Source organism: Podarcis gaigeae (assembly GCF_964106915.1).
Source record: "Podarcis gaigeae genome assembly, chromosome: 16".
Lineage (NCBI taxonomy): Eukaryota > Metazoa > Chordata > Lepidosauria > Squamata > Lacertidae > Podarcis > Podarcis gaigeae.
In genome coordinates, this window is record NC_139693.1 from 1,822,819 (window position 1) to 1,849,451 (window position 26,633).

Below are 26,633 nucleotides of genomic sequence, written 5' to 3' on the forward strand. Positions count from 1 at the left end.
GGCCTTCTGGTGGTTCCCCCCCTGCGAGAAGTGAGGTTACAGGGAACCAGACAGAGGGCCTTCTCGGTGGTGGCGCCCGCCCTGTGGAACGCCCTCCCACCAGATGTCAAAGAGAAGAACAACTACCAGACTTTTAGAAGACATCTGAAGGCAGCCCTGTTTAGGGAAGTTTTTAATGTTTGATGTATTATAGTATTTTAATATTTTTTTGGAAGCCGCCCAGAGTGGCTGGGGAAGCCCAGCCAGATGGGCGGGGTATAAATAATAAATTATATTATTATTATTATTATTATTATTATTATTATTATTATTATTATTATATCATCTTCTGTACACCACATTTTGTTGGTTTTTTTATTGCTATGGCTGGTGGCTGATGCAAATGAAGATTCATTCTTTCTTTGAAGTATAGTACATCAAGGAAAGTAATAGTACTGCTCTTTTCTGCCACGTTCCAACCTGCTGCTGATGCCACAAAGGAACAAGACCTTCGTTGTGTATAAGGAAATTGTTAGCCAAAAGTCCACCAGACAAGGAAGAGCCCCCAGTGAAGTCACAGCCCAGAAAGGTATCGAAACTGGCCTTTTCCCATCTTGCCATGGGAGGACGGGACCCTGACTGACTCCAGCTACAGTAGCTGAGGCTGCAGAACAGAATATTTGGCTGGGGTATTATTTTGAGGGGGGCCGTCGCACAGGAACAGTTGTGTTGCTGCTGTTAATTTTTTTTTTTTTGTCTTTTTCTTTTGGATCTTATGATATTGGAAATTGTTCAGTTTGGTTGTGTGCTTCTTGATGCTTTGTTTATTGCTTAGGACTACTTTTGTTATGTTTTGTAGCTATGTGATTTTTTTTTATATAAGCCGCCATGGTTTTAGCTTTGGAAAGGCGGCATGCAAATAAAATGATCAATTGATTGAGTCTGCCTCTGTTAGACCCCCACCTGGTGTGGATCTCAAAACAGGAAAAAAGCACTATGAATAAGTCAGAAATTAGATCGCTTTAACAAAAGAAAAAAAATATATAGTGAGAAATGGTGTTTTAAACAATTCTGGCTCTCTGGCGCTATCTGGTGTTTCATGTTTAAAACACATTCAATGCACAGTTTCTTTACTAACGTAGCTGAGTCTCTGAAGCCCTGAGTCCGGTTCTGGCACCACAGTTTAAAGGAGGATATTGTCAAGTGGGAAGGTGTGACAAAGAGGGTGACCAAGATGATGAAGGGTCTGGAAACCAAGCCTTATGAGGAACAGTGGAAGGAGTTGAGTATGTTTAGCCTGGAAAAGAAGAGACGGAGATGAGATGTTATAAGAATTGCACCCACATAAAATGCACCCCAATGCACTGTACCCCTTAAATGACCCAGCTTTCAAGCTGTCAAAACTATATTTAAAAAATCCCTTAAAATTTGACAGTGCCACCTTCTGTATCTGGCAGGTAACCGTAGTAGAACATTCAGAACTGCAAGACAGACCCTGTCTTACACTGCAACATCATCAATCTTTATTATGGTCCAGAGACCCAACAAATTGTTACAAAGCAATGCACAATTCATACAGACTACCTCCAGGTTAAACAAGCATTTTGTTCAAAGATAGGGATCATTGGTTCTTGCAACCGCCGATAAAAACTTCGCCACTGCTAGTGTTCTAGCATTTGTTCGGTCTTCCAATAGGAACCTGACATAGTGAGCCTCTGATTTTCCCGGGAAAGGTGCCAGCAAGGGTAATATCAGTTCAGCCCTGGCTTGCTCGTATTTTGCACAATGCAACAAAATATGTTTTATGGAATCGATGTCTTGGGCACACGAGCAAAGTCTGTCCTGGTAGGGAACTCCTCTCCACCTGCCATCCAACACTGCAGAAGGAAAGACGTTTAGTCTGGCTTTGGTGAATAACCTTCGATCATTTGGTACTGTTAGGTTTTTAATGTAAGGTGTTAACTTAAAGACATGCCCATATTGTACGCCTACTGCCAACGGACTACAGACTGCGTGTGATCGAGATAGCAAGTCACTGTGTGTATTATCCCATAATCTTTGCTTTAACATCTTTAGGGCGCCTTCATAACCCAGGTAATACAGTTGGGGGGGGGGGTGACAGACTGCTACAAATAATTTGGAACACCTGTTAGGGAAGGAAGTTTTCTATATACAGTTGTACCTCCAGTTGCAAACACGATCCGTTCTGGAGCTCCAACCGCATCCCAAGGAATTTGCAACCTGAGCTCTCACTTCTGCGCATGCACGCACAGCGAAACCCAGAAAAATACTTCCTGGTTTGCCATGTACATATCCTGAAGGATATGTAACCAGAGGTGAATGCAACTAGAGGTACCACTGTGCACAGTTTCTAAAGGAGAAACACATCCTCACTTGCTCAAAAGCAGTTCAATAAAGATTTTCTTTTCACTTGGCCACAGATGGAAGACCAAGCTTCCGAATACAGCCCTGGGAGATATCTGGAACATCCCTCCTTGCACATAATCCAGGGAACTCTCACAATAAACTGGAAATATCCAATGCAAATTCTTCCTTTCCACTCTGAAAGGAAACAAGTATATGTATGCATCTGTGCAAATGTGGAATTATATCAAAGAATAAATCTTGCTCAACATGCCAAAAGGGTTGTCCTGAATTCAATTAACTTGTCTTGTCTTGTCACTAGAAAGTGCCTGACATCAGGAATGTACTGATAAGACCTGCACCTTGTAAATGACCCTACCTGTTTGTTTCACCCGATGATGACACATGTCTGACATTTTTGGGAGGACACCCTAACCAGGGAACTGCTGCAAATCTGAAGGTATAAAAGGTAAAACCGTCTTTTTATTCAGGGTCTTCTCTCCTCCCCTTGCTGTTGTGAGCAGAGACCCCCTTGCAATACTATTTTAAAATAAAGATCTGGTTTACTAGCCACTTTGCTTCTGTATTCACTTGGCTGCAAGCTTCAGGTTTACTCCCTGACTGGCAGGGAAATTCCTTATCTGGCAAATATTGAACGCTAGGAGAACTTGCGTCAAAATAATTCTCCTTGGTAGTTTTATAACAGTGACATGAACCTGATCCAAAAATCCACACCCTCACACACTCCCACACATAAGCAAATCTCACTCAGGGTTCAGCAAACTTTGCAGCAGGGGGCCGGTCCACTGTCCCTCAGACCTTGTGGGGGGCCAGACTATATTTTGAAGGGGGTGGAAATGAACAAATTCCTATGCCCCATAAATAACCCAGAGATGCATTTTAAATAAAAGCACACATTCTACTCATGTAAAAGCAAGATGATGATGATGATGATGATGATGATGATGATGATAATAATAATAATAATAATAATTTATTATTTGTACCCCACCCATCTGGCTGGGTTTCCCCAGCCACTCTGGGCGGCTTCCACACAGACTAAAAACACACTAAAATGTCACACATTAAAAACTTCCCTGAACAGGGCTGCCTTAAGATGTCTTCTGAATGTCAGGTAGTTGTTTATCACTTTGACATCTGATGGGAGGGCGTTCCACAGGGCGGGCGCCACCACCGAGAAGGCCCTCTGCCTGGTTCCCTGTAGCTTTGCTTCTCGCAATGAGGGAACCGCCAGATTCCCGGACCATCTGCAGGCCGGATTTAGTAGACAATTGTGCCAGATCCGGCCCCTGGGCCTTAGTTTGCCTACCTATGAACTAAATGTTAGTAAGGACTGTCTGATGCTAAGGGCTGTTCATCAGTAGAAGAGACTACCTTGGAAGGTGGTGGACTTGCCTTTACTGGAGGTTTTCAGAGCTTGAATGACCATCTGTCTTTAGCCGTGATTCCTACATTGCAAGGAATTGGACAAGTTGATCCTTGGGGTCTCTTCCAAATCTACAATTCTATGATTCTATGACTACATGATATGAGCTAAAAGACTCGATGGGCAACCTCTCTCCCCAATGCAATTATCTAATTCAGTGACCTGGCTCTCACTACATGCTGAGGAAGTTGAACTCAGGTTTCTGTTTCTGCCAAATTCTTTAATCCATAAATATGAGCGGTGCCCAAGCAAGACCAGAACTAAAGGTGCTGCAGGTGAATTGGGAGGCAAAAAGGGAGCTGAGATGTTGACTCACCAAGATCCACTCTCCCTACCTCTGCCTAAGGAAGGGCGGGGCAGCCACAAGCCTTAGCATGGCAAACAACAGGCATTTCTACTCTGGGCAAGCCAACCAGAATTTCTGTGAGTGCCCTGGGCCTGTAAGGCTTGTTCATGCCCGTTCTGGTGCCTCCGTATCCTTGGCAATGGAAGTGCTGGCTCAGTACCTGACATAGACCAGTGTTTCCCAACCTTTTTTGGGCAAAGGCACACTTGTTTCATGAAAAAAATCTCGAGGCACACCACCATTAGAAAATGTTTAAAAAATTAACTCTGTGCCTATATTGACTATATATAAAGTAACTCTCTTTAATAGGAATCAAATAAACACAAATAAAGTATTTTATAATTACTTTATTATGAAATAGTAAGTAAACAGAAATATGAAAAATTATAAAATACTTTATTCAGTGAACCTGTGAGGGCCCGCCCTTTGCGGCAGCCGATTGGCTGCCGCCGTGGGCAGTGAATATTAATGATGTATCATTTTTGTGCTTCATGCTGTGGCCACAGACATGTGATCTGATGGTGAATTTGGGGTGACCCAATGCAAAAATCCTGAGAATCCCTGTGGATCCATGTTTTGTAACCACGTTTTTGCACCATTGCAGCCCCAGGCAACAGTGGGTGTGTGATTTTGGGGGGGCAGGCTGTAGCCATGGACATGCTATGTGATCTGATGGTGAATTTGGGGTGACCCAATGCAAAGATCCTGAGGATCCATGTGGATCCATGTTTTGTAACCACATTTTTGCACCACTGCAGCCCCAGGCAACAGTGGGTGCGTGATTTTTGGAGGGCAGGCTGTAGCCATGGACATGCTATGTGATCTGTTGGTGAATTTGGGGTGACCCAATGCAAAGATCCTGAGGATCCATGTGGATCCATGCTTTTAAACCACATTTTAAGTGGGGAGGGAAGGAAAAACACAGAACGGACAAGGAGCACGAGAGGGGTGTGCAGAGAAGCAGCTGGCTAAGAATGCAGGAGAGGGGTATAACGGGGAGGGAGGAAAGGAAGGCAAAAGTTTTCCCTCACCTACTCACCCAAGCCAGCCAGCTCGCACGCTCTCTCTCTCTCTCTCCCCCTCCTGCCTGCTTGCCTGGAGGGGAGGGGCTTTCCCTGCTCTTTGTTCCGTTTGAGCAAGCACAGCAAGGAAACAGAGGCGGGTGGGCAGTAAGACCCTGAGGCAAGTGCGGCTTGTGCTTGCTCAGCAGCTTCTTCACGGTGCTCCGCGGAACGGTGTTCTTCATCCCGCCGGCGGCGGCTCCCTCTCTTTCCTCTCAAGCAGAGCGGCCTTCCTGCTCCAGCCGCGCCTGCGCCTGAGGAGTTTCGAATCTGCCGCCGCACGCAGGGTGACGTCACGGCCGCCGCCGGGCCAATCCGCCTGCTCGGCCCCGCCTCCCTTCTTCTCGCCTCCCTCACGAGAGGAAGCGCCTCCCTCGCGCACGGCGGATGCAGCCTGAGCAGAGTCCCCTCTCGCTTAGAGCAGTGTTTCCCAAGCGGCACACGAGGCAACGTCTCGCGGCACACTAGTGTGCCGCGGAACACCGGTTGGGAAACACTGACATAGACTCTCAGGTGTTTCTCCTGGAGGAGACTCCCTAATGGCAGGAGGGCCTGCAGAGGCTGATCTTTAAGAACTGCCTGACAAGAGGTGTCTGATATGACAAGGCCATGACATGTTTCTTCTGACTCTCTTGATCACTGGCCTCTTTCACCAGTTCCATCATAAGAACATAGGAAGAACCTTTTGGATCAGACAAAATGGCCTATCTAGTCCAGCATCCTATTCTCACAGTGCCCCACCACCACCTGCCAGATACCCAAATGTTATGAAAGTCTCATTTTATGCAGGTGCCAAGTTGTGGAATCAAGATGTTTCCGAGTAGGTCTGTATATGGCAAATATGGATATTTACTCATTTACAGTGGTACCTCGGGTTACAGATGCTTCAGGTTACAGACTCCGCTAACCCAGAAATAGTACCTTGGGTTAAGAACTTTGCCTCAGGATGAGAACAGAAATTGTGCTCTGGTGGCGCAGCGGCAGCAGGAGGCCCCATTAGCTAAAGTGGTGCTTCAGGTTAAGAACAGTTTGAGATTAAGAACGGACCTCCGGAACGAATTAAGTTCTTTTTTTTAATAAATATTTATTAAAGATTTTTATAAGAAAGAAGCATAGATAACAAACAACAATGCTTATGTCATACACAAAATTCCATAACTCATTTGGACTTCCTCACGTCTCCCGCTCCCACTTACATTGTTAAAAAGTTTTTCCAAGCAAATTATCATCTTGTTTTCAATCTTATATCCACTCATTTAAATATGATCAAATAGTTCTCCCAAAGGATTTGTCTTTTCCTTAATCTCACTTATCATCTAATTTCAGTCTAGTTTAGTGGTGGCCAATTATTTATGATCAAGCATCCTTCTTAACATTCAATCAAATTACAAAATTTTTGTAAATAAATTTTAAATTTCTTCCAATCTTCTTCCATCCTTTCTTCTCCCAGGTCTCGGATTCTGCTGGTCATCTCTGCCAGTTGCATATAGTCTATCATGGAACGAATTAAGTTCTTAACCAGAGGTACCATTGTAATTATAAATGTGAGTTACTCATTTTCTTGTCCCGCATGGCAATGACCTCTCCCCACATTAAATGGGGGGGTGCCCTTTGTGTGGTCGCATGCAGCCCCCTGGACCCTATACAGCACCATTAGCACAGGCTTGGCTTTGCCTTCCCCAGGTGGGATACCTGGAGGTCTCCGCCTACCTCAGCCAGTTGCCCAATCCTACCTGGGGAGGCATTGCCAAGGTGAAACATAATAAAGTTGTGGTCAATTTTCATCCCATAGCACGTTGTCTTGAGTCGTTATTCCACATGGGGGCCGCCCAGGGTTTGGGGGGACTCCGCCTGTTCACGCAATGAGCTGTGAAGGTGGACTGTATGGTCCCGGAATTTTTGAACTGAGGACTCTCTTATGAGTGATTTGGGATGAAAGAAAAGCTGTCCGGGGGTGGGGGATCAATTATAATAACATAAGAAGAGTCACCTGGATCAGGCCAATGGTCCATCTAGTCCAGCATCCTGTAATCACAGCAACCAACCAGATGCCTCCATGGGAAACCAACAAGAAGGATTCAATCCCTAGACACAGGTTCTTTTCAAAGCACCCCTCCCATTTTTGAGGCCAAATGCGGAGCTGAGTGTGGAGCGACATCAGGACATTGAGCGATGTTGTGCATGCGACGTCAGCACATTGCGTCAGGCCCCCTCAATGTTCTTTAGAAGATGGTGCCTCTGATTCAAGTACAAGAACACTCTCCCCTCTCGTGGTTTCCAAAATAATGAATGGCTAGCACCCATACATATCCCTCTGCTGCAGGGATTTGTCCAATCTTTTTTTTAAAAAAAGCCATCTAGTCTGGTGGCTATCGCTGCTTCCTATGGGAGTAAATTCCATAATTTGACTATGCTCTGCATTTCTTAAGGTGCCAGTTTCACCTCCCTCATCCTGCACATACCCTCCCTTGGGTCATCTAGCTCCCATTCCCCAATCTCTTCCCCCCACCTTTTGGAATCCATTCATCTCCACGGGGCTCATGGCATTCAAGAATGGGGAACCATTAGTCTTGTGGATCTTCTAGGACTCCAACGTCCATCAATCCCGGGCAGAGTGGTCAATAGTCAGAGACAGGAGCATAGGAAATCACCTTATATTGAGTCAGATCCTTTGTCTATCCTGCTTGGTACTGTCTACAGTGACGGGAAGCAACCTTCCAGGGTTTTAGCCACAAACCTTTCCCAGCCTTCACTAGAGATGACAGGAATTGAAGTCAGGACATTCTGCATGCAAAGCAGATGTTCTACCACTAGGCTGTGCCTCCACCCCACCCCTGAGAACAAGCCCAGATGCAGGGATTCTGATGCAAGGAAAGGTTTATTGGAGGGGAGGAAGAATGAAGACAAGAGGTCCAGCTGAATGAAATGTCAATGCACCAAAACCAACGAGTATGAATGTCTCAGTAGTCCACCATTCCTTGAACATGCAGAGGAACAAGAAAATTCTTGCAAAAAGTACACAAGGTCTTGTGGTGTTATCAAGATAATTGCACAGGTGTAAGTGGTTAAAGAAAAGCAAACATACAGGGCAGGGGAAGTATAGGATATGAATGGCCAAGGTCATTTTTCCTCCCCTCCAAATATTGTTGGACTACAGCTCCCATCAGTCCAAGCCAGCAGGGCCAGTGCTCAGGGGTGATGGGAGCTGTAGTCCATTGTATTGGCTAAACTTGACATAGAGTAAATCATAGATCCATCAGGTCTTGACTGGTGTTGAGGACCCTCAGCTTTGACAGTCTTCGGACAGAAGCTCAGGTGCTCAGCATTTCTGAAGGACAGGTCCATAGCTGGGTCTAGTCTTTCCGGGCTTAACAAAGAGACCACAGATGCTGAACCTGTTTTGGCTGGCAAATGCTTTCGTAGCGCCCACCAATGTACCCTCCATAAGACCCCACTCCGTAGCCAGAATATCCAGATGCCTCAATGGGAAAGTTGCAAACAAGATCTGAGCTCAACAGCACTCTCCTCTCTCACGATTGCTGACAACTTGGATAGCTCAGCTGGTTAGAGCATGGAGCTGGTGAGTTGCAGGTTCAATCCCCTTATGGGACAGCTGCATATTCCTGCTTTTCAGAGAGCTGGGCTAGATGTCTTCAGGGTCCCTTCCAACTCAACAGTTCTTTGATTCTATGAATCCACATGGCCTCCAATGGATGCAGATCATAGTGATCATGCCTATTAGCCATCTAATCTTCTTTTAAAGCCATCCAGGTTGGTGGCCAAAAATGCTATTCAAGGGATTGAATCTCCTAATTTAACTATCATTATAATTCCTTCTGTCAGGGGTTCAGAAGGAGAGACACAGGAGGGGGAGCAAATGGAGAGTGAGGAGGAGGAGTACGAGGGGGGCGCAGGCAGTGACAGTGGCCAGAGTTATTCCACAAGCCTCTCTAGCGAATCGGAGGACTCACAGAAGGGAGCGCCGGTGGCCAGAGCGAGGGGGGTTCCAGGGGGGAAGCCCCAGGAGGAAGGGGCCAGCGGGGAGTCCCTGAGCAGCAGTTGGAGATCAGGACCAGCGTCTCCACCAGAGCGCAGTGGGGAGGGGGAGTCCCAGGAGTCGGGACCAGTGTCCTCACCACCAGAGGGAGGAGAGGAGTCAGGTTTGGCAACGCCCACATCAGGAAGCGGGGAAACGGTCAGAAGGAAAGTCACCGGCTGGGCGCGCGCGCCAAGTTCAAATGTACAGGAGCGCGGCACAGCGGGGAGCCCGGGAAGGGAGCCAGGTCCTAAAGCCCGCCGGAGGGAGGGACAAGACTCAGGGGGCTCAGCGTCAGAGGAGTCCAGGAAGGAGGAAACCCCAGAGGGCAGAAGGACCCAGCGAAGGAAAGAACAGCGTAAGAGGTGGAGCCGGGCTAGAATCTTAAACTGGTGTGGGTGGAGCAGTGAGTCAGAGGGGACTTAGCCGGTCTAGCGTCAAGACGTGGGTCTGCGCGCCCAGAGCTTTGAAATGGAAACTAAACTTCAATAAAGACTTTTGTACATTATATCCACCGGGCGTTGGTCCTCTGTGAGCTGGGATCTAGAGGCAGACCTGACACCTTCTGTTTGCAGTCTTCAGTGGATGAGTGCCACTCCTCATGCAAAGAAGTTTATCATCACCCACATGCAAGAGGGAAGTGGAACAAGGCTCGTGGGTAGGGAAGGTCTGTACTGCCTTTTCTTGTCCTGTTTTACTGCCACTCCAATTATTGGTACAGCTTTTCCCGTGGAGTTTTTGAAAGAATGTACAGAAACTCCACACTTAAAAAGCATGATGATGAAGAAGAAGAGTTTGGATTTGATATCCCAATTTATCACTACCCTAGGGAGTCTCAAAGCGGCTAACAGTCTCCTTTCCCTTCCTCCCCCACAACAAACACTCTGTGAGGTGAGTGAGGCTGAGACTTCAGAGAAGTGTGACTGGCCCAAGGTCACCCAGCAGCTGCATGTGGAGGAGCAGGGAAGCGAACCCAGTTCACCAGATTACGAGTCTACCGCTCTTAACCACCACACCACACTGACTAGGGTACCCACCTTTTACATAACATAAACATTTCCAAATCATTTCACTATACTTCATATGGTAAAATACCTACTTTCTTTCCATATTTACCAAAATATATGCACTTTGTGAGCACTTTCTGTGTTGCAGAATCCAAAGGATGCGCACACTGACTAGCAGTTGCATTCTGATCTGCAAGCATGTTTGGAAGCATCAGATTGGGTCGGTCAATAGTATTTGTGGTTCTCTACCTTCTATATAGGGGATGCGGGTGGCGCTGTGGGTAAAACCTCAGCGCCTAGGACTTGCCGATCGCATGGTCGGCGGTTCGAAACGCCGCGGCGGGGTGTGCTCCCATCGTTCGGTCCCAGCGCCTGCCAACCTAGCAGTTCGAAAGCACCCCCGGGTGCAAGTAGATAAATAGGGATAAGCGGCGTTCCGTGTGCTGTGCTGGCTCTCCAGATGCAGCTTGTAATGCTGGCCACGTGACCCGGAAGTGTCTGCGGACAGTGCTGGCTCCCGGCATATAGAGTGAGATGAGTGCACAAGCCTAGGGTCTGGCAAGACTGGCCCCTACGGGCAGGGGTACCTTTACCTTTACCTTGTATATGGCCACTGCTCTTCTTGTGAGCCTTGTCATTTGGGGCAGATCTACTTGACAGGACACTGTTGGGAGTTTGAGTAACAGAGGTATCAGATCATTCTTCCTGGCGAATGAGAAGGCCCCCTGCATGTGTTGACCCTTTACCAGGATTTCTGAACTCCACTATGGGTTGCTCCAAATAAAGGAAGCTCTAAGGCTTTAGAACATTTCCACATGAACGTTGGCAGAATTGGGTATTTCTGCACTCCTTTGTGGCAATGGGACACTTCTATTTTGAAATCCCACATCGTGGTCCAGACACCTGACTTTCTTTGTTTCTCTCCTACTCTTCCCTCTACCCCATTGTTGTTTTTGGTGGAGTGGAGGGAATCGTTGCTTTTTTTAAAAAAAGATACAGGAGTGATTATTATGATGCTGCAAAAGCTTTAATAGTAAATAGGGAAATCAAAAGGATACATGTTCCAACAGTAATTTATACAACAAGAACAAGAACAGTGATCAAGCAGAAGGAGAAATAAATTGATGTGCTGTGCTTTGATCCTTTGGCTCTAGCGAGTGCAAGCAAGTTGTACAAACATATTCTAGCAGGGGTGGCAGACACCCATTCAAGGACAAGTTGTAACCCCTGTCCCCAGGATTCCACAAATTTTGGTGGTGACAGGAAACACAAACATGTTTTAAAGGAGACTGAACACTGTCCCTCTGTGTGCCCATGTTTGTGTGTCCTTTGTATGTTTGTATCCTGTGTGTGTGAATGAATGTGTCTATGTGTAAGCAGGGGTGTTGCCACGGACACCATGGGCATGGAGCCCTCCCACCCTAAGATGGGGTTGGACAAGGGTGAATGCAGCCCCCACACTGAAAGAAGCAGCAAGGTTATCCACCACTGTGTTACAGGATGAAACAGCAGAGAGCAAGAGACAGATACCTGGGCTTGGTTCTCACAGGTGAAGAACACCTTGAACTTCAGCCAGAATTCCAGGTATGTACAATATCTGAAACGCTATGGATTGTTCTTTGTCTTGACAGTTCCTGGTTGTTCAGACCATCATGGCTGAGCTTGGGTTTAGCAGGGGTACTTGCAGATGCTTTGTCTACGTTTTGGTCCACAGATGCTCCCAAGGCGTCCATAGCCCCCTCCGTAACCTAATCCATAACCTCCGTAACCTCCATAACCTCCAGAAGCACATGGTGAGTAGCCTCCGACTGCCATGGGCTCACAGCTGGCAGAGAGTATGGGCCCAGGGATGGTCACAACGACCTGAGGTGGTTGGATCACCACTTCGGATGGTGGGATCTGGGTGGTGCATCCAACCTGGGCACCAGGATAGATGCCGAGACTGCTTGCTGACACACCACCACCACCGATGATGCCGCCGCCAATGAGGCCACCGCCGATGCCAGAGGTAGGCCCACACGGTCCAAGGCCAACTACTGGAGAAGAGGCGCAGGATGGGATGGCGCAAGAAGGTCCACAAGATGGGATGCAACAAGACATGTTGAGTTCTGGGGATGAATCTGGGGGGAAAGACACAAACATTAAGGAAGAGTTAGGCTAATTTGGGAAAAACAACAACTAGGGGTTCTGTCCCTGCTTGTGGCACTCTCCAGTCCCCCTTAAATAGCCTGCCAAACTCCCATGTCTATGCAAACCCTGATGACTTGTTACAATCTTATATATATAGGGAGAAAAACCAGTGTTTCAGTGAAGCCACCCCTAAACAGTACCACTCCTTCCCACCAGGTGGGGATGTTGGACTCTGCAAAATTGTTGAATGAAGTGGATTAAGGACCAATACAGTGGTACCTCGGGTTAAGAACTTAATTCGTTCCGGAGGTCCATTCTTAACCTGAAACTGTTCTTAACCTGAAGCACTTTAGCTAATGGGGCCTCCCACTGCTGCCACCACGCGATTTCTGTTCTCATCCTGAAGCAAAGTTCTTAACCCAAGGTACTATTTCTGGGTTAGCGGAGTCTGTAACCTGAAGCGTCTGTAACCTGAAGCGTCTGTAACCCAAGGTACCACTGCATCCTTAAACATCCACTTTCTCATGAATGGACTGCCTTGTTGCTTAAGATCATATGCAAAGACCCTTCCTTGCATCCTTGATTGTTTGGACCTTCTTCTGTAGCAACATCTGGACCCTAAGCTCAAAGAGGCCCAGCATGCCTGTTTCTCAGTGGTTGCTGCCCTGACTAATTCTAAGCCCTATTTGAGGTAGTTCCTTAAATAGAAAAATGTCAAGAGAGGGGGACAGTCAGTGTCTAGTAAGGAGTGGCAATCTCTCCCAGTGTTTCTTGGCTGCATCTCCTATCATCCCTGACAACTGACCTGCTGGCTGGGGGCTGATAGGAGTTGCATTCCAACAATATCTTGAGAGTGACAGGTTGCCCACAATTGCCTTAAGTCCTCACTTTGAAAAACAAAAACCCGGTGTTTTCACATTCTTGCAAGTTTAATTAGAGTTTTGCCTAAATACCACTTAAGGGGGAAGCTGTTTTAAAAGCTTGCCTATGATAAGTTTGCAAGTTTATAAGTTGAGCTTGCCCTTTTAATATTTCTGCCAGGCGAAGCAGCAAGAGCTGAAAGAAATTTCTAGCTACTATGCAGCTGTTAAAATCAGAGGAGCTTGGTGGTGGTGGTGGGTTTATCACAATCATCATCTATTTTAATAGGACATATAAATATAATATAAACAACTGTCTAAGCATTTGCTACTTTTGTTGGATGCTATTGTTAATTTTTTTTAGATGTTATTTTTTCTGGAAGTAATTTTTTTCTAATTGTAAGAGCCCCCCCCCCATTGCTTTCTAATGTTGCATTTTAAATTGTTGTAAACCACCATGGATTATAGGATGAAGGGCAAGTAATAAAGTAAAGCAATACTAAGAATAGTAATAATCACCTTCTAAACCATCGTCACAATGCAATTTATGTATAAAATAATGAAAAGTGTTAAAATGCTATTAAAAAATAACAAGAATATAGACTGAAACTCTGAAATCTTGGCAGACAGAAGTTTTCTTTTTTCTTAGAAAGGGAATGTGAGTTTATCTAGGGAAAACCTTCACACAGTTCAAGGGGCAACAGTTGCTGTGTATTGTACCAGGAGTACAATATAGCCCTCTCTAGCTGTTACTGGAGTCCAGCTCCCATTGCTCCCATCCAGTAGGGCCAATGACCAAGGGTGATGATGGAAGCTGTAGTCAATAGACTGCAGGGAGGGCCATCAGATTCCCCCAACAGTGCTTTATATGGAGACAGGACCTGTGTTCCACCACTGGGCTTCACGAAACAGCATCTCCAACAGGGATGATGAACTGGTGGCCCGTTTTAGGAGTTGTTGGGCCACTGGTTTACAGTAAACCCCAGCTGAGGCTGCCAAACAGAATTCATGAAATAGAGAAGCTGAAGAGCACAGACCCCGCAGAGAGATCATTTGTAGAATGGAAGAAAGTGCACTCACCCTTTGACCACCTTGAAAACAAAGGAGGTGCAACAACAAAAACCATCCTTCCCATGTTTTAGAATTTTACCTCCCCCTTCCCATCATTCACCAATGATAAATTTTGAACGCCTTTTTTTCTTGTTAATTGATGGAGAATGGTCCAGGGGGCTGGGACAATTTGAACTGGGCCTGACTTGAACATTGTGGGTCTACACCCTATGCTCTTTTGCTACCCAACCTTCTCTTGTATAAGAAAGGACTATCTAATGTAGCTCTTGGTTGGAGATACAATATGCACAATGCTTTATTGAAACACATGCTTTTACTGTGTCCCACACTTACTAAGTTCTGGGAGAACATGCTAGACTACACAAACAAGACACTATGGGAAAATTTAAGGTTTTCAGAGGTGAATATGCTCTTGAACTATATACCCATTGTATGGAAATTGACAACAGGACAGCAAAAATGGATTCTGCGTGACCTAATGGTGGCGAGAGACTGATACTGATGAATTGGAAGAATAGAGCTACGATTCTCCTTAATCAATGGCTTGAGAACATGGTAACATTTGGCAACATATAGATGGACAGCTTATAGACTCAGACTTTCTTTGGATAAATACAATGATATTTGGAATGAGTTTACACAGAATATATTAGGTTATTGACAATTATATGTGTATTAGGATAACAAGAATATACACAACTGTATGGTAATAAAAACAGAATTTTATCTTTTCATTCTCAATCACTTTCCCCCTTCTATTCTTTTTTCTCTCTCACTCTATCTTTTTATAAATGAAATCCTCTTATTAAAATATTAGTATGACCCAACGCTCTCTGCCAGTATCTGCCGCACATTTACTGAACAAGAAGAATTATGCCGGGGAATATGGGAGGCAAGTAAAGAATCCTAAGGAAAGTGCATTACCAGCATAGAAGAAGACCCACAAAGGTTTCTGTTTAGCTGGCAATGAGGCACCAGGATTGGGCAACCATTGGCCATCCAAGTGTTGCTGTGCTCCAGCTCCCATCAACCCCAGCCAGCCTGGCCAAATGTCATGGGAACAAATGTCCAGGAACAATTGGAGGGCCACAGGATCCTCACTGCTGCCCTAGACATATATCCAAACCAATCAGGGACCACATATTAAATGTGCTTACAGAGGTGTAAATCCTGTGGACCTCCAGAGGTGGTTGGGCTCCAGCTCCCATCCACTCCAGCTAGTGTGGCCAACAACTGGAGGGCCAAAGTTTCCCAGAAACCAATGGCCCCACTGTGGAAGGATGTGTGGATCCAGAATTGGATCCACAGTCACTTACGGACTCATTGTGAAAACTGTATTTATGGAAGACAATCTTACTCGGCTAAGAGGGATTGCCAAAGAAGAAGAAGAAGAAGAAGAAGAAGAAGAAGAAGAAGAAGAAGAAGAAGAAGAAGAAGAAGAAGAAGACTTCTGCTATAAACGCAAACACACCAAGCTAAAGATGGAATGAGAGTGAGCAAAAAAAATGGACTTACCTAGTCGACCGAAGAGAAGGAACGAGTGTCTTGTGGTGAGCTGTTGCTGAAGAAATGGAAAAGATGGAGTGCTTTTATAACAGTTCTGTGACAGGTTAATGATAGGTGACAACATTTCTGCCCAAGGATTTAATTACTTTTTGGCTTGTTTTGCTATCTGTATCTTGATTTCCCCCCATGCTAATTGAATAATTTTCTGCTATTAGTTGTTCATCAGGTTCACATATTTTAAACTTCCTTTAATTTCATGTTCTATTGTCCCCTTTCCCATCGTTTAAATCATGTGGTAAACAGGAAACGCACACAGGTGAAACTATCTATTCAGCAAATACATCATGAGCCAGAAGCAAAGCTGGTGTTCAAACCAGAGTTTTGCATTCAATGCATTTATCAAACATTCAAAAATAAGATTTTAATTTAGATCTCTCTTCATTTATTTATTGCATTTTTATGCCACCTTCCTCCAAGAAGCTCAAGGCGGCATGTGTGGCTCTCCCCCTCCTCATTCAGTGCCCACAACAACCCTGAGAAGTAGGTTAGGCTGAGAGGCAATGGCTGGCCCAAGATCACCCAATGAGTGAGGATTTGAACTTTGGGTGAGCTCCTGTTGCTCGGTCCCTGCTCCTGCCAACCTAGCAGTTCGAAAGCATGTCAAAGTGCAAGTAAATAAATAGGTCCCGCTCCGGCGGGAAGGTAAACGGCGTTTCCGTGCTCTGCTCTGGTTCGCCAGAAGCAGCTTAGTCCTGCTGGCCACATGACCCAGAAGCTGTATGCTGGCTCCCTCGGCCAATAAAGTAAGATGAGCACACAACTCCAGAGTCGGCCACAACTGGACCTAATGGTCAGGGGTCCCTTTACCTTTACCTTTACCTCTGCTAGGTCCAACACTCTAGTCACTACATCACATGCTAGGACATTGTACAGATGAAATGAATATTCACAGAGATTCAGAATTTGCAGGAATGAGGAGGGATGAATCCAAAATTGAGCTCTACATTCAATTTTTTATTTTGCATGTAGCAATTTTGACCTTGAAATCCAAGGGCTTTAAACTTGAAGGGATCTGTTGATCATTCGGGCAGATATTGAATACCTCATCTAATGCTATCATGGATGGACCTGCATTTCTAAACCCAGGGTTTACCGGGATCCAACTTTACCCTACACCAGAACATCTGTTACTATATAGCAGTGGTGAGCAATCTGTGGACCTCCAGATGTTTTTGGGACCCAGCTCCCACCAGTCCCAGACAGCATAGCCAATTGTCATGTAGGAGGAGAGATTGGGTCCTGCAACACCCAGAGGACCACAGGTTGTCTACCCTGGCCTAAAACTAATACATGCAACTGCTGAATAAGTATGGTTTCGTCAAGTCCTAGGTGGAAGTTCAGCTGGGAACCTTCAGCACCTTTCAAAGACCAGAAGCGTTGTCACATTCTCTGCCGCCATGGAGGGCACAGTTAGATCTAATGGGTGGTGTCCAGCATTAGTGACACCCAGAACAGACCCATTAAAATTGGGTGGGAGGCAGTAATGCTTCTGAATATCAGTTGTCCGAAGCCCTCAGAGGGGAGAGTGGCTCTTGTACTTGGGTTCTGCTCAACAATTTCCCTGAGGCATTTGGGTGGCCACTGTGAGAACAGGATGTTGGACTAGATGGGTCATTGGCCTCATCCAGCATTTATGTTCTTAAATTAAGAGGCATCACTAACTAATCCATCAATGTCAGTGAGTCAACTCTGAGTAGAATTAAGCTGACTACAACCCCAGTTGCACATGGCTTCCTCTGAAGAATCCTGGCAGCATGTTAAGTGAACAATGAGGATGGGACATAGCTCAGAGTGAACCTTGTTTGCATATAGAAGGTCCCAGGATAAATCTCTAGCATCTTCAGGTATGGGTGGAACACTGAGGAGACACTACCAGTCAGTGTTGGTTAATACAGAGCTGAATGGAGCAATGTTCTGGCTCAATATAAGGCAGCATCCTATGTTCCTAAATGGAGAAGATACCTGAAATAATCCATAATAGCAATCAAGCTTAAAAGAATGGATTGGATTGTGGGTCACAATCGTAGAATGATAGAGTTGGAAGGAACCCAACGTGTCAGCATCTAATTCAACCCCATGCATTGCAGGAATCATAGCTAAAGAATCCCTGACAGATGAATGAAGCAAACTAAGTTTCATTCAGGGACACGGGTGGCGCTGTGGGTTAAACCACAGAGCCTAGGACTTGCCGATCAGAAGGTCGGCGGTTCGAATCCCCAAAATGGGGTGAGCTCCTGTTGTTCGGTCCCAGCTCCTGCCAACCTAGCAGTTCGAAAGGACGTCAAAGTGCAAGTAGATAAATATGTACCGCTACGGCGGGAAGGTGAACGGCATTTCCGTGCGCTGCTCTGGTTCGCCAGAAGCGGCTTAGTCATGCGGGCCACATGACCCAGAAGCTGTACGCCGGCTCCCTTGGTCAATAAAGCAAGATGAGCACTGCAACCCCAGAGTCATCCGCAACTGGACCTAATGGTCAGGGGTCCTTTTTAAGTTTCATTCAGCCAAGTTCTACTCCAAGTTAGGGATGCATACAAAGTTCACCCTTTATGAAATAGCTTAGGAACTATTGCATGATTCGCTGTTTCATGCCCTCAATAAAACAATTGAACATTGAAAGAGTATTTGTGAGATTCCAGAGCCCTGGACCATACTTTTCTCCGAAAATTATGCAAATATTCTAATGTCAATTCTGCTATGGTAGGCTTCCTTTATCCCTTGGAATCACTTGGCTGTTCTCACCCCTCTAGGCACACACAAGGATTCTCTCTGGTTTTCCCAATAGTGACAGTGTTCTCGAAGCTACCAGCATGAGTTTGACCAAACTGTGGGAGGCAGTGGAAGACAGGCGTTCCTGGCGTGTTCTGGTCCAGGGGGTCATGAAGAGGCGGACACGACTAAACAACAACAACAACAACAACAACACACACACACACATATTCCAGCGACATTCAGATTGCCAGTGGCTGCTTCATGGTCAAGTAGGGATTTGAACCCTGGTCTCCCAGTCTAACACTCTACCCATTCCACCACACTGAATATACTGAATTTAAGGACTTTAATGTTTAAATTACATGGCAAGTGATTACTATATAGGTGGGTATTACTTCTGATAGCAATTATGAATCCTATCTCAGTGCACCGGGACGAAAGACCACCAGAATTTCTCAAGAAATGTGAAGTGGAATAAGTTCACTAATTCACAGAAACTGAACGAAGTGAGATGAGATCTCTAATTACATCACTACTGAGAATAAAACCATTGAAATGCATGAACCTAAGTTAGTCATAAGGGACGCAGGTGGCGCTGTGGGTTAAAGCCTCAGCACCTAGGACTTGCCGATCGAAAGGTCGGCGGTTCGAATCCCTGCGGCGGGGTGCGCTCCCGCTGCTCGGTCCCAGCGCCTGCCAACCTAGCAGTTCGAAAGCACCTCCGGGTGCAAGTAGATAAATAGGGACCGCTTTCTAGTGGGAAGGTAAACGGCGTTTCCGTGTGCGGCTCTGGCTCGCCAGAGCAGCGATGTCACGCTGGCCACGTGACCCGGAAGTGTCTCCGGACAGCGCTGGCCCCTGGCCTCTTGAGTGAGATGGGCGCACAACCCCAGAGTCTGGCAAGACTGGCCCGTACGGGCAGGGGTACCTTTACCTTTACTTTAAGTTAGTCATGTCAACTAGAGTTGCACGCAACCCATTGTGTTTAAGACACCAATGGGTAGATTTCAGTTTGAACATTACAAAACACCTTCTTGATATGTGCTGATTGATAATGGGATTGACTATCTAAAGGAGTGCTGGATTTGCCCTTGTTGAAGATCTTCAAACAGAGGCTGTGCAGCTCTAGCTAAGGATCTTTCTGCATTCAGGAGAGGTTTAAAGAGTATGACCTACAAGGACCTCTCCAACTTACTGATTCTACATAAGCCACTTTGAGGTCCATGCTGGAAAAAAGTGGAATATAAATCTTGTAAATTATAAATGGTACTGTAGACTTAGATCAAACCTCTCCATTCTTAAGGAAATCAGCCCTGAGTGCTCACTGGAAGGACAGATCCTGAAGCTGAGGCTCCAAGACTTTGGCCACCTCATGAGAAGAGAAGACTCCCTGGAAAAGACCCTGATGTTGGGAAAGATGGAGGGCACAAGGAGAAGGGGACGACAGAGGACAAGATGGTGGGACAGTGTTCTTGAAGCTACCAGCATGAGTTTGACCAAACTGTGGGAGGCAGTGGAAGACAGGAGGGCCTGGCGTCCTCTGGTCCATGAGGTCACAAAGAGTCACACACGACTAAACGACTAAACAACAACAAGACTTAGAATTGTATCCAATGTTAGTCACATGCATAGTAGATCCAGGAGAGGGCCATAGCTCAGTGGTAGAGCATGTGTCTTTCATGCAGAATGTCTCAGGTTCAATCCCCAGCATCTCTAGATAGGGCTTGGAATGCCTGCTATCTGAAATGATGGAGAGACATGGCTAGAGAATATTGAGCTAGATGGACCAATGATCTGATTTGGTTTCAGACAGATTCCTATGTTGCTATATAGCTATTCAATTTAACTTACATCTTGTCTTGTACATTAATGGATGTATACATTTTATTGTGAAATCTGTTAACTAGGTCAATAATTGGTTGGTTGATTCACAGGTTGTTCTGAGGAAGCCATCAACAGCTCACTAGGCTAACTGCCTGGTGAAATCAGAGACACAGAGGATGTCTTTCAGTTCTTTTATTTAAATCAACAGAAATACATGGAGACCATGTAGTGTGCTCCCTCAATCTTGAACTGTTGCTCAGAGTGCCTGCTCCTCACCCCCAGCAGGTACTTCCTATCTCTGAGACCTGTCCTGCTGTCCATGGTGGCCACTAAGGGAATCCCTCTGTCTCTGTTTGGCTTTCTGCTCTGTGATATGCAGGAAACGCCTGGTTCTAGGGTTCTAGGGTAAGGTCTAACACAGTGTCCAGAGAAAGCATGTGACTTGGCTGCTGTACTGTTTCTAACACATCTGACTCCTGTCTCTGTTCAGGGCTAGTGCACCTGCTACCCCTTCTCCTGTTCTTCACCATACATTATTTCCCAGCTCCTTTCTTCTTCTGAGGTTTAACCTGTTTCAGACCACCACAATCCTGAATCCATACTCCCTTCCTCTTCCCTGGAAGCCTCTTGAGGTGGCAGTCTCCACTAGTCCTCCTCACCTGCCCAGTCCCTGACACAGGTGGGATTCTTTCTGGGTCTGCACCTGCCAAGTTTTAAGCTGTCATTCAGTGGTCTCCCTTAGGAGGTTGTGGACTCTCCTTCCTTGGAGGTTTTTAAGCAGAGGTTGGATGGCCATCTGCCATGAATGTTTTGGTTGAACTTCCTGCATTGCGGGGGGTTGGACAAGATGACCCTTCCAACTCTACAAGTCTGTGATGTAAATGGGATCAGAAGTCATAATGATAGAATCCAGCAGGGCCATCTAACAAAGATGAAAGTTGGAAGATACAGAGAAAACACAAGAAACACAGCTCATAGGGAATTTGGTTCCACAGGAGGCAGCGATGGCCACCAACCTGTATTGCTTTAAAAGAGGTTTGACAAATCCATGGAAGCTAAGGCTATCAGTCACTACTGGTCATGATGACTAGATTCTACCTCCACTGTTGGAGGCAATATGCCCCTGAATGCTAGTTTCTGGGGTTCACAAGTGGGGAGAACACTGTTGCTTGTGGGCTTCCCATTGATGGTCTGGTTGGTCACTGTGAGAAACAGGATGTTGGACAAACTAGGCCTTTGATCTGATTCATCAGAGTTCCATTATGGACTCCCAGAAAAGATGTTTGTCTTGAGTTTCACATAACAGGCAACCCATTTGTGCTGTCGTGCAAAAAATTATGCACACTCCAAATCCAGGATGCGGACAATGGTTTTGGTTCCCAGAAGATGTGGCCCGCATAGCCAGTTTGACTTGTAACCTTTTTGCCAAAGGCCAGGATGGATGCCGCACTTTTACGGGAACATCCAAACCTTGATCATTTAAAAACAGAGAGATAAGCATGGTATAATAGAAGGAAAGAAATAGGTTAGGGTGGAACTAAAATGAGCAAAGGTGGCAAAAACAAGAATCCCCACCGCATAATAATTTGTAACGTACCATTATTTAATGCATAGGGGTTTAAGATTAAACATGCAGATAACATTTTCAGGAAACGACTAGTTGTGCAATAATTAAATCCTCAGGCATAGATCATGTATCACACCCATTAGAATTCCTCTGGAAGGATATAAAAGGCACCATGACATGTTCAACAGCATCCCTGAGCTCTCCACTACTTCTCTTCATTTCAGCACTCTCAAGATTCAGGTAAGTTCATTCACATTCTTTCTATCAGTGGCTGTGATACATTCTATGTTCTGTGAATTGAGTTCTGTTCTCTGAAGGTCAAAACAGTCCATCCAGGGCTGGGGAAACCTGAAGCTCTCCGAATGTTAGGGGCATAGCAAGCTGCCTTATACTGAGTGAGACCATCTGTTTTGATATCATCTGCACTGTCAGTGGCTAGCCAGGATTTCAGGCAAGGGTCTTTTTGTGGGGCAAACCCAGCCTCATATAATCAACATGCTCAACTCTAATTAATGCATGAAGGGGTTAAGGCCATAGAGTAAGCTGTCCTGCCAGGCTCAGCTAGGTCACACACCTCCATCTTGGAAGGAAAGTCTCTTTGTTCTGGGCACACAGCTCAAACGGTGTGCCTTTAGCAAGTCATCTTTGTGTTTCTATACAAATAATTTAGAAACTCTTACCATTTTTGAAACTAAGTTGCACTGCCTGCAATTTTTTTGCTGCTGTATGGAAAAACACAGCTCTGACCTTTTGAAGAGTTTGTAAGTAAAGCATTTTAAACTTATAAAACATGTGGTCTCTTTCTATATTAAGGGAAGTGAAATTTTTTGGAAAGAACTTAGAAGGGGATATTTTAAAGCTCAAACAGCCTTTATTTCCACGCTTTACTTTGCTTCATGTTTTCTGATTTTAAATCTCTGCTGGGGCTTTCTCACTAAATAGTACCTGTCCCTAAACCTGGAACTAAGCATCCAGGGAATTCTCATTTTATTCTTTACCCAAATTTACTGTTTTTATTATATACTTGTTATTTACTGTGCCGTTTTAAACTGTTTTTAGCTTATTTATTATATTGTGAGCATTGCCTTGTAACATATATGTGGAAGGTGATGTTGTTGTGGTGGTTTATTTTAATGCATGCATTTGCCCCCCCCCCCCAATTCTTGTCTATTTCATTGTACATTAGATCTACTGGGTTGTAGACAACGTTAATTCCACTCAGAGTAGTCCGACTGAAATTAATGACCATATTAGGAGTATGGAGAGCTAAAGAAAAGAAATTAATCAACACGACTAACTTAGATGCAGTAATTTCAATGGCTCTGCTCTGAGTAGAATTTCGTTGGATACGGACTATTGCAGTTCATACTGGGAGCTTTGTTTAGGGGGTGGAAAACAATTACCACACATACACACACAAAAAATCAGGGGTGACTTGATCCATCATCAGCCTCAAGCATTTTGCCTCCTCTTCCCCAAGGACCACCAAATTTGGTGACAGAGGCAAAAATAAAACCAATTTCAAGCAGAAACAGAGTTGGTGTTGGACAAAACCAAATGCCCTGATGAGGATAGAGTCCTCAATTACTTGATGAGGAACAAGGGATGGTTAATGTTGTCCTTGGGAAAAGAAGGAAGGTGTGTGTGTGTGTGTGTGTGCGTGCAGAAACTAGCTGTTGAAGAAAACAAGACGTCGGCCTCAATTTAGGGATAAAAATCTGCCAATACCACCTTATTTCAAAGCAATATTGCTAGACCACCCAAGTGCACTCACACAGCACTCCGCCCTAGGCAGATTTCAGGCAAGCATAGCTTGCACTCTGCATTCCATGAGCATATTTCTAGATAAGGAATGAACCAGTGGCATTTCCTAGAGAGAGAAAACAAGCAGCTGTCAGCAGCACTGCAGCTTCGAGGGTTACCGGTTTATCAGAACTTCTTATTCTTCTTGTCGTATACACATTTAACCATCTCCCTCCCATAGTCACTTGTGAGTATTTCAAGTTAGATTTGACGTCTTGGAGGCTTTAGTAATAATAATAATAATTTATTATTTATATCCCGCCCATCTGGCTGGGTCTCCCCAGCCACCCTGGGTGGCTTCCAACAAAATATTAAAATACAGTGGTCTGTTAAACATTAAAAGCTTCCCTAAACAGGGCTGCCTTCAGATGTCTTCTAAGAGACAGATCGTTGTTTATTTCCTTGACATCTGGTAGGAGGGCATTCCACAGGGCAGGTGCCACTACTGAGAAGGCCCTCTGCCTGGTTCCCTGTAATTTCGCTTCTCACAGGGGGGGAACCACCAGAAGGCCCTCAGATCTGGACCTCAGTGTCCAGGCAGAACGATGGGGGTGGAGACGCCCCTTCAGGTATACTGGACCGAGGCCATTTAGGGCTTTAAAGGTCAGCACCAACACTTTGAATTGTGCTCAGAAATGTACTGGGAGCAAATGCAGATCTTTCAAGAAGGTTTAGCCTCTATGCAAAAATCTCTACCTGCAAAAAATGTAAGGATTACAATTTCAATTCAGTACAATAAAGTACTTGCTGAAGGAGCCCATAGTTAAACTATGGAACTCACTCCGACAAAAGGCAATGGTGACCACTGACCTAGATAACCTTAAAATAGGATTAGACAAATCCTCTTTTACGGCTTTTTGATGATTACAAGCCATGATAGCTATGATCTGCCTTCAATGTTGGAGGCAGCAAAGCTTCTAGATGCCAGTTGCTAGAAACCAGGAGAGAGGAGAGGGCTGCTCCCTGCTGGTTTCCTACAGAGGCATTTGAGTGGAAAAAGTGAGGGCAGGATGCTGGACTAGTTGGGTCATTGGCCTAATCCAGCAGGCTCTTCTTATGTTCTTATAGCTGAGCCCCCACCTCCAAACAGCTTTTCTTTCAACCCAAATCACTGACCAGAGATCCATCAGTTCAAGAATCCCAAAACCATACAATCCATCTTCATAGTGTACCAACTTGGGTGGCAGGAAGGTGAGTAACTCAGTTTTATAATTAAATAATAATAATAATAATAATACTTTAATAATAATAATTTATTATTTATACACCGCCCATCTGGGTGGGTTTCCCCAGCCACTCTGGGTGGCTTCCAACAGAACACTAAAATACAATGACCTATTAAACATTAAAAACTTCCATAAACAGGGCTGCCTTCAGGTGTCTTCTAAAAGTCTGGTAGTTGTTTTCCTCTTTGACATCTACTAATAATAATTTAAATGAGTAAATATCCATGTTTGCCATATATAGACTTACTCTAAATTATGTCTTGATTCCCCAAATGGGCATCTGCTTAATACGGGCCTTTCTCAACATGTCCTTTCAGATTCACCTTCCGTGCCAAAACATGTCTTGCTGCATCCCATCTTGTGGCCCATCCTGCGCCATCCCATCTTGCGCCTCAAAACCTGTCATTGGTCTTGGACGGTGTGGTGTCGGCTCTGGATATGGGGGCATTGGCTATGGAAGCCTTGGAGGCGGTGGCGCAGTCTCAGCCAGCAGCCTTGGGGTGCTGTCTGGAGTCCACCCCTCATGCCTCAACCAAATCCCACCATCTGAAGTGGTGATCCAACCACCTCAGGTCGTTGTGACCATCCCTGGACCCATCCTGTCTGCCAGCTGTGAGCCCGTGGCAGTCGGAGGCTACTCATCATGTGCTTCTGGAGGTTATGGAGGTTACGGAGGTTACGGATTAGGTTACGGAGGCGGCTATGGACGCCTTGGGAGCATCTGTGGACCAAAACGTAGACAAAGCATCTGCAAGTACCCCTGCTAAACCCAAGCTCAGCCATGATGGTCTGAACAACCAGGAACTGTCAAGACCAAGAACAATCCATGCCTGAATCCATAGTGTTTCAGGTGTTGTGCATACCTGGCTGAGGTTCAAGGTGTTCTTCACCTGTGAGACCAAGCCCAGGTATCTGTCTCTTGCTCTCTGCTGTTTCATCCTGTAACACAGTGGTGGATAACCTTGCTGCTTCTTTCAGTGTGGGGGCTGCATTCACCCTTGTCCAACCCCATCTTAGGGTGGGAGGGCTCCATGCCCATGGTGTCCGTGGCAACACCCCTGCTTACACATAGACACATTCATTGACACACACAGGATACAAACATACAAAGGACACACAAACATGGGGCACACAGAGGGACAGTGTTCGGTCTCCTTTAAAACATGTTTGTGTTTGCTGTCATCACCAAAATTTGTGGAATCCTGGGGACAGGGGTTACAACTTGTCCTTGAATGGGTGTCTGCCACCCCTGCTAGAATATGTTTCTACAACTTGCTTGCACTCACTAGAGCCAGAGGATCAAAGCACAGCGCATCAATTTATTTCTCCTTCTGCTTGATCACTGTTCTTGTTCTTGTTGTATAAATTACTGTTGGAACATGTATCCTTTTGATTTCCCTATTTACTATTAAAGCTTTTGCAGCATCATAATAATCACTCCTGTATCTTTTCATTAAAAAAAGAACAATGATTCACTCAACTCCACCAAAAACAACAATGGGGTAGAGGGAAGAGTAGGAGAGAAACAAAGAAAGTCAGGTGTCTGGACCACGATGTGGGATTTCAAAATAGAAGTGTCCCATTGCCACAAAGGAGTGCAGAAATACCCAATTCTGCCAATGTTCATGTGGAAATGT

General features: G+C 45.4%; 2 protein-coding genes across 2 annotated transcripts in view; both read left to right on the forward strand.

Annotated features, from left to right (window-relative positions):
- Nucleotides 1-26,633, forward strand: part of LOC310833419 (T-lymphocyte surface antigen Ly-9-like) — a 497,325-nt gene that overhangs the window by 60,278 nt on the left and 410,414 nt on the right. The gene's annotated exons all lie outside the window — the stretch shown is intronic.
- On the forward strand, nt 22,096-26,430 carry KRTAP1-4 (keratin associated protein 1-4). Its single transcript, XM_083716158.1, has 2 exons — nt 22,096-22,207; nt 25,314-26,430. The coding sequence occupies exons 1-2, from the start codon at nt 22,145-22,147 to the stop codon at nt 25,761-25,763; spliced, it is 513 nt and encodes a 170-aa protein (XP_083572284.1). The 5' UTR covers nt 22,096-22,144; the 3' UTR covers nt 25,764-26,430.

Coding starts and splice junctions, on each gene's coding strand:
- KRTAP1-4 (XM_083716158.1), top strand. CDS start 22,145: ATGTTCAACAGCATCCCTGAGCTCTCCACTACTTCTCTTCATTTCAGC. Junction 22,208..25,313: donor TCAGCACTCTCAAGATTCAG/GTAAGTTCATTC, acceptor ATGTCCTTTCAG/ATTCACCTTCCGTGCCAAAA.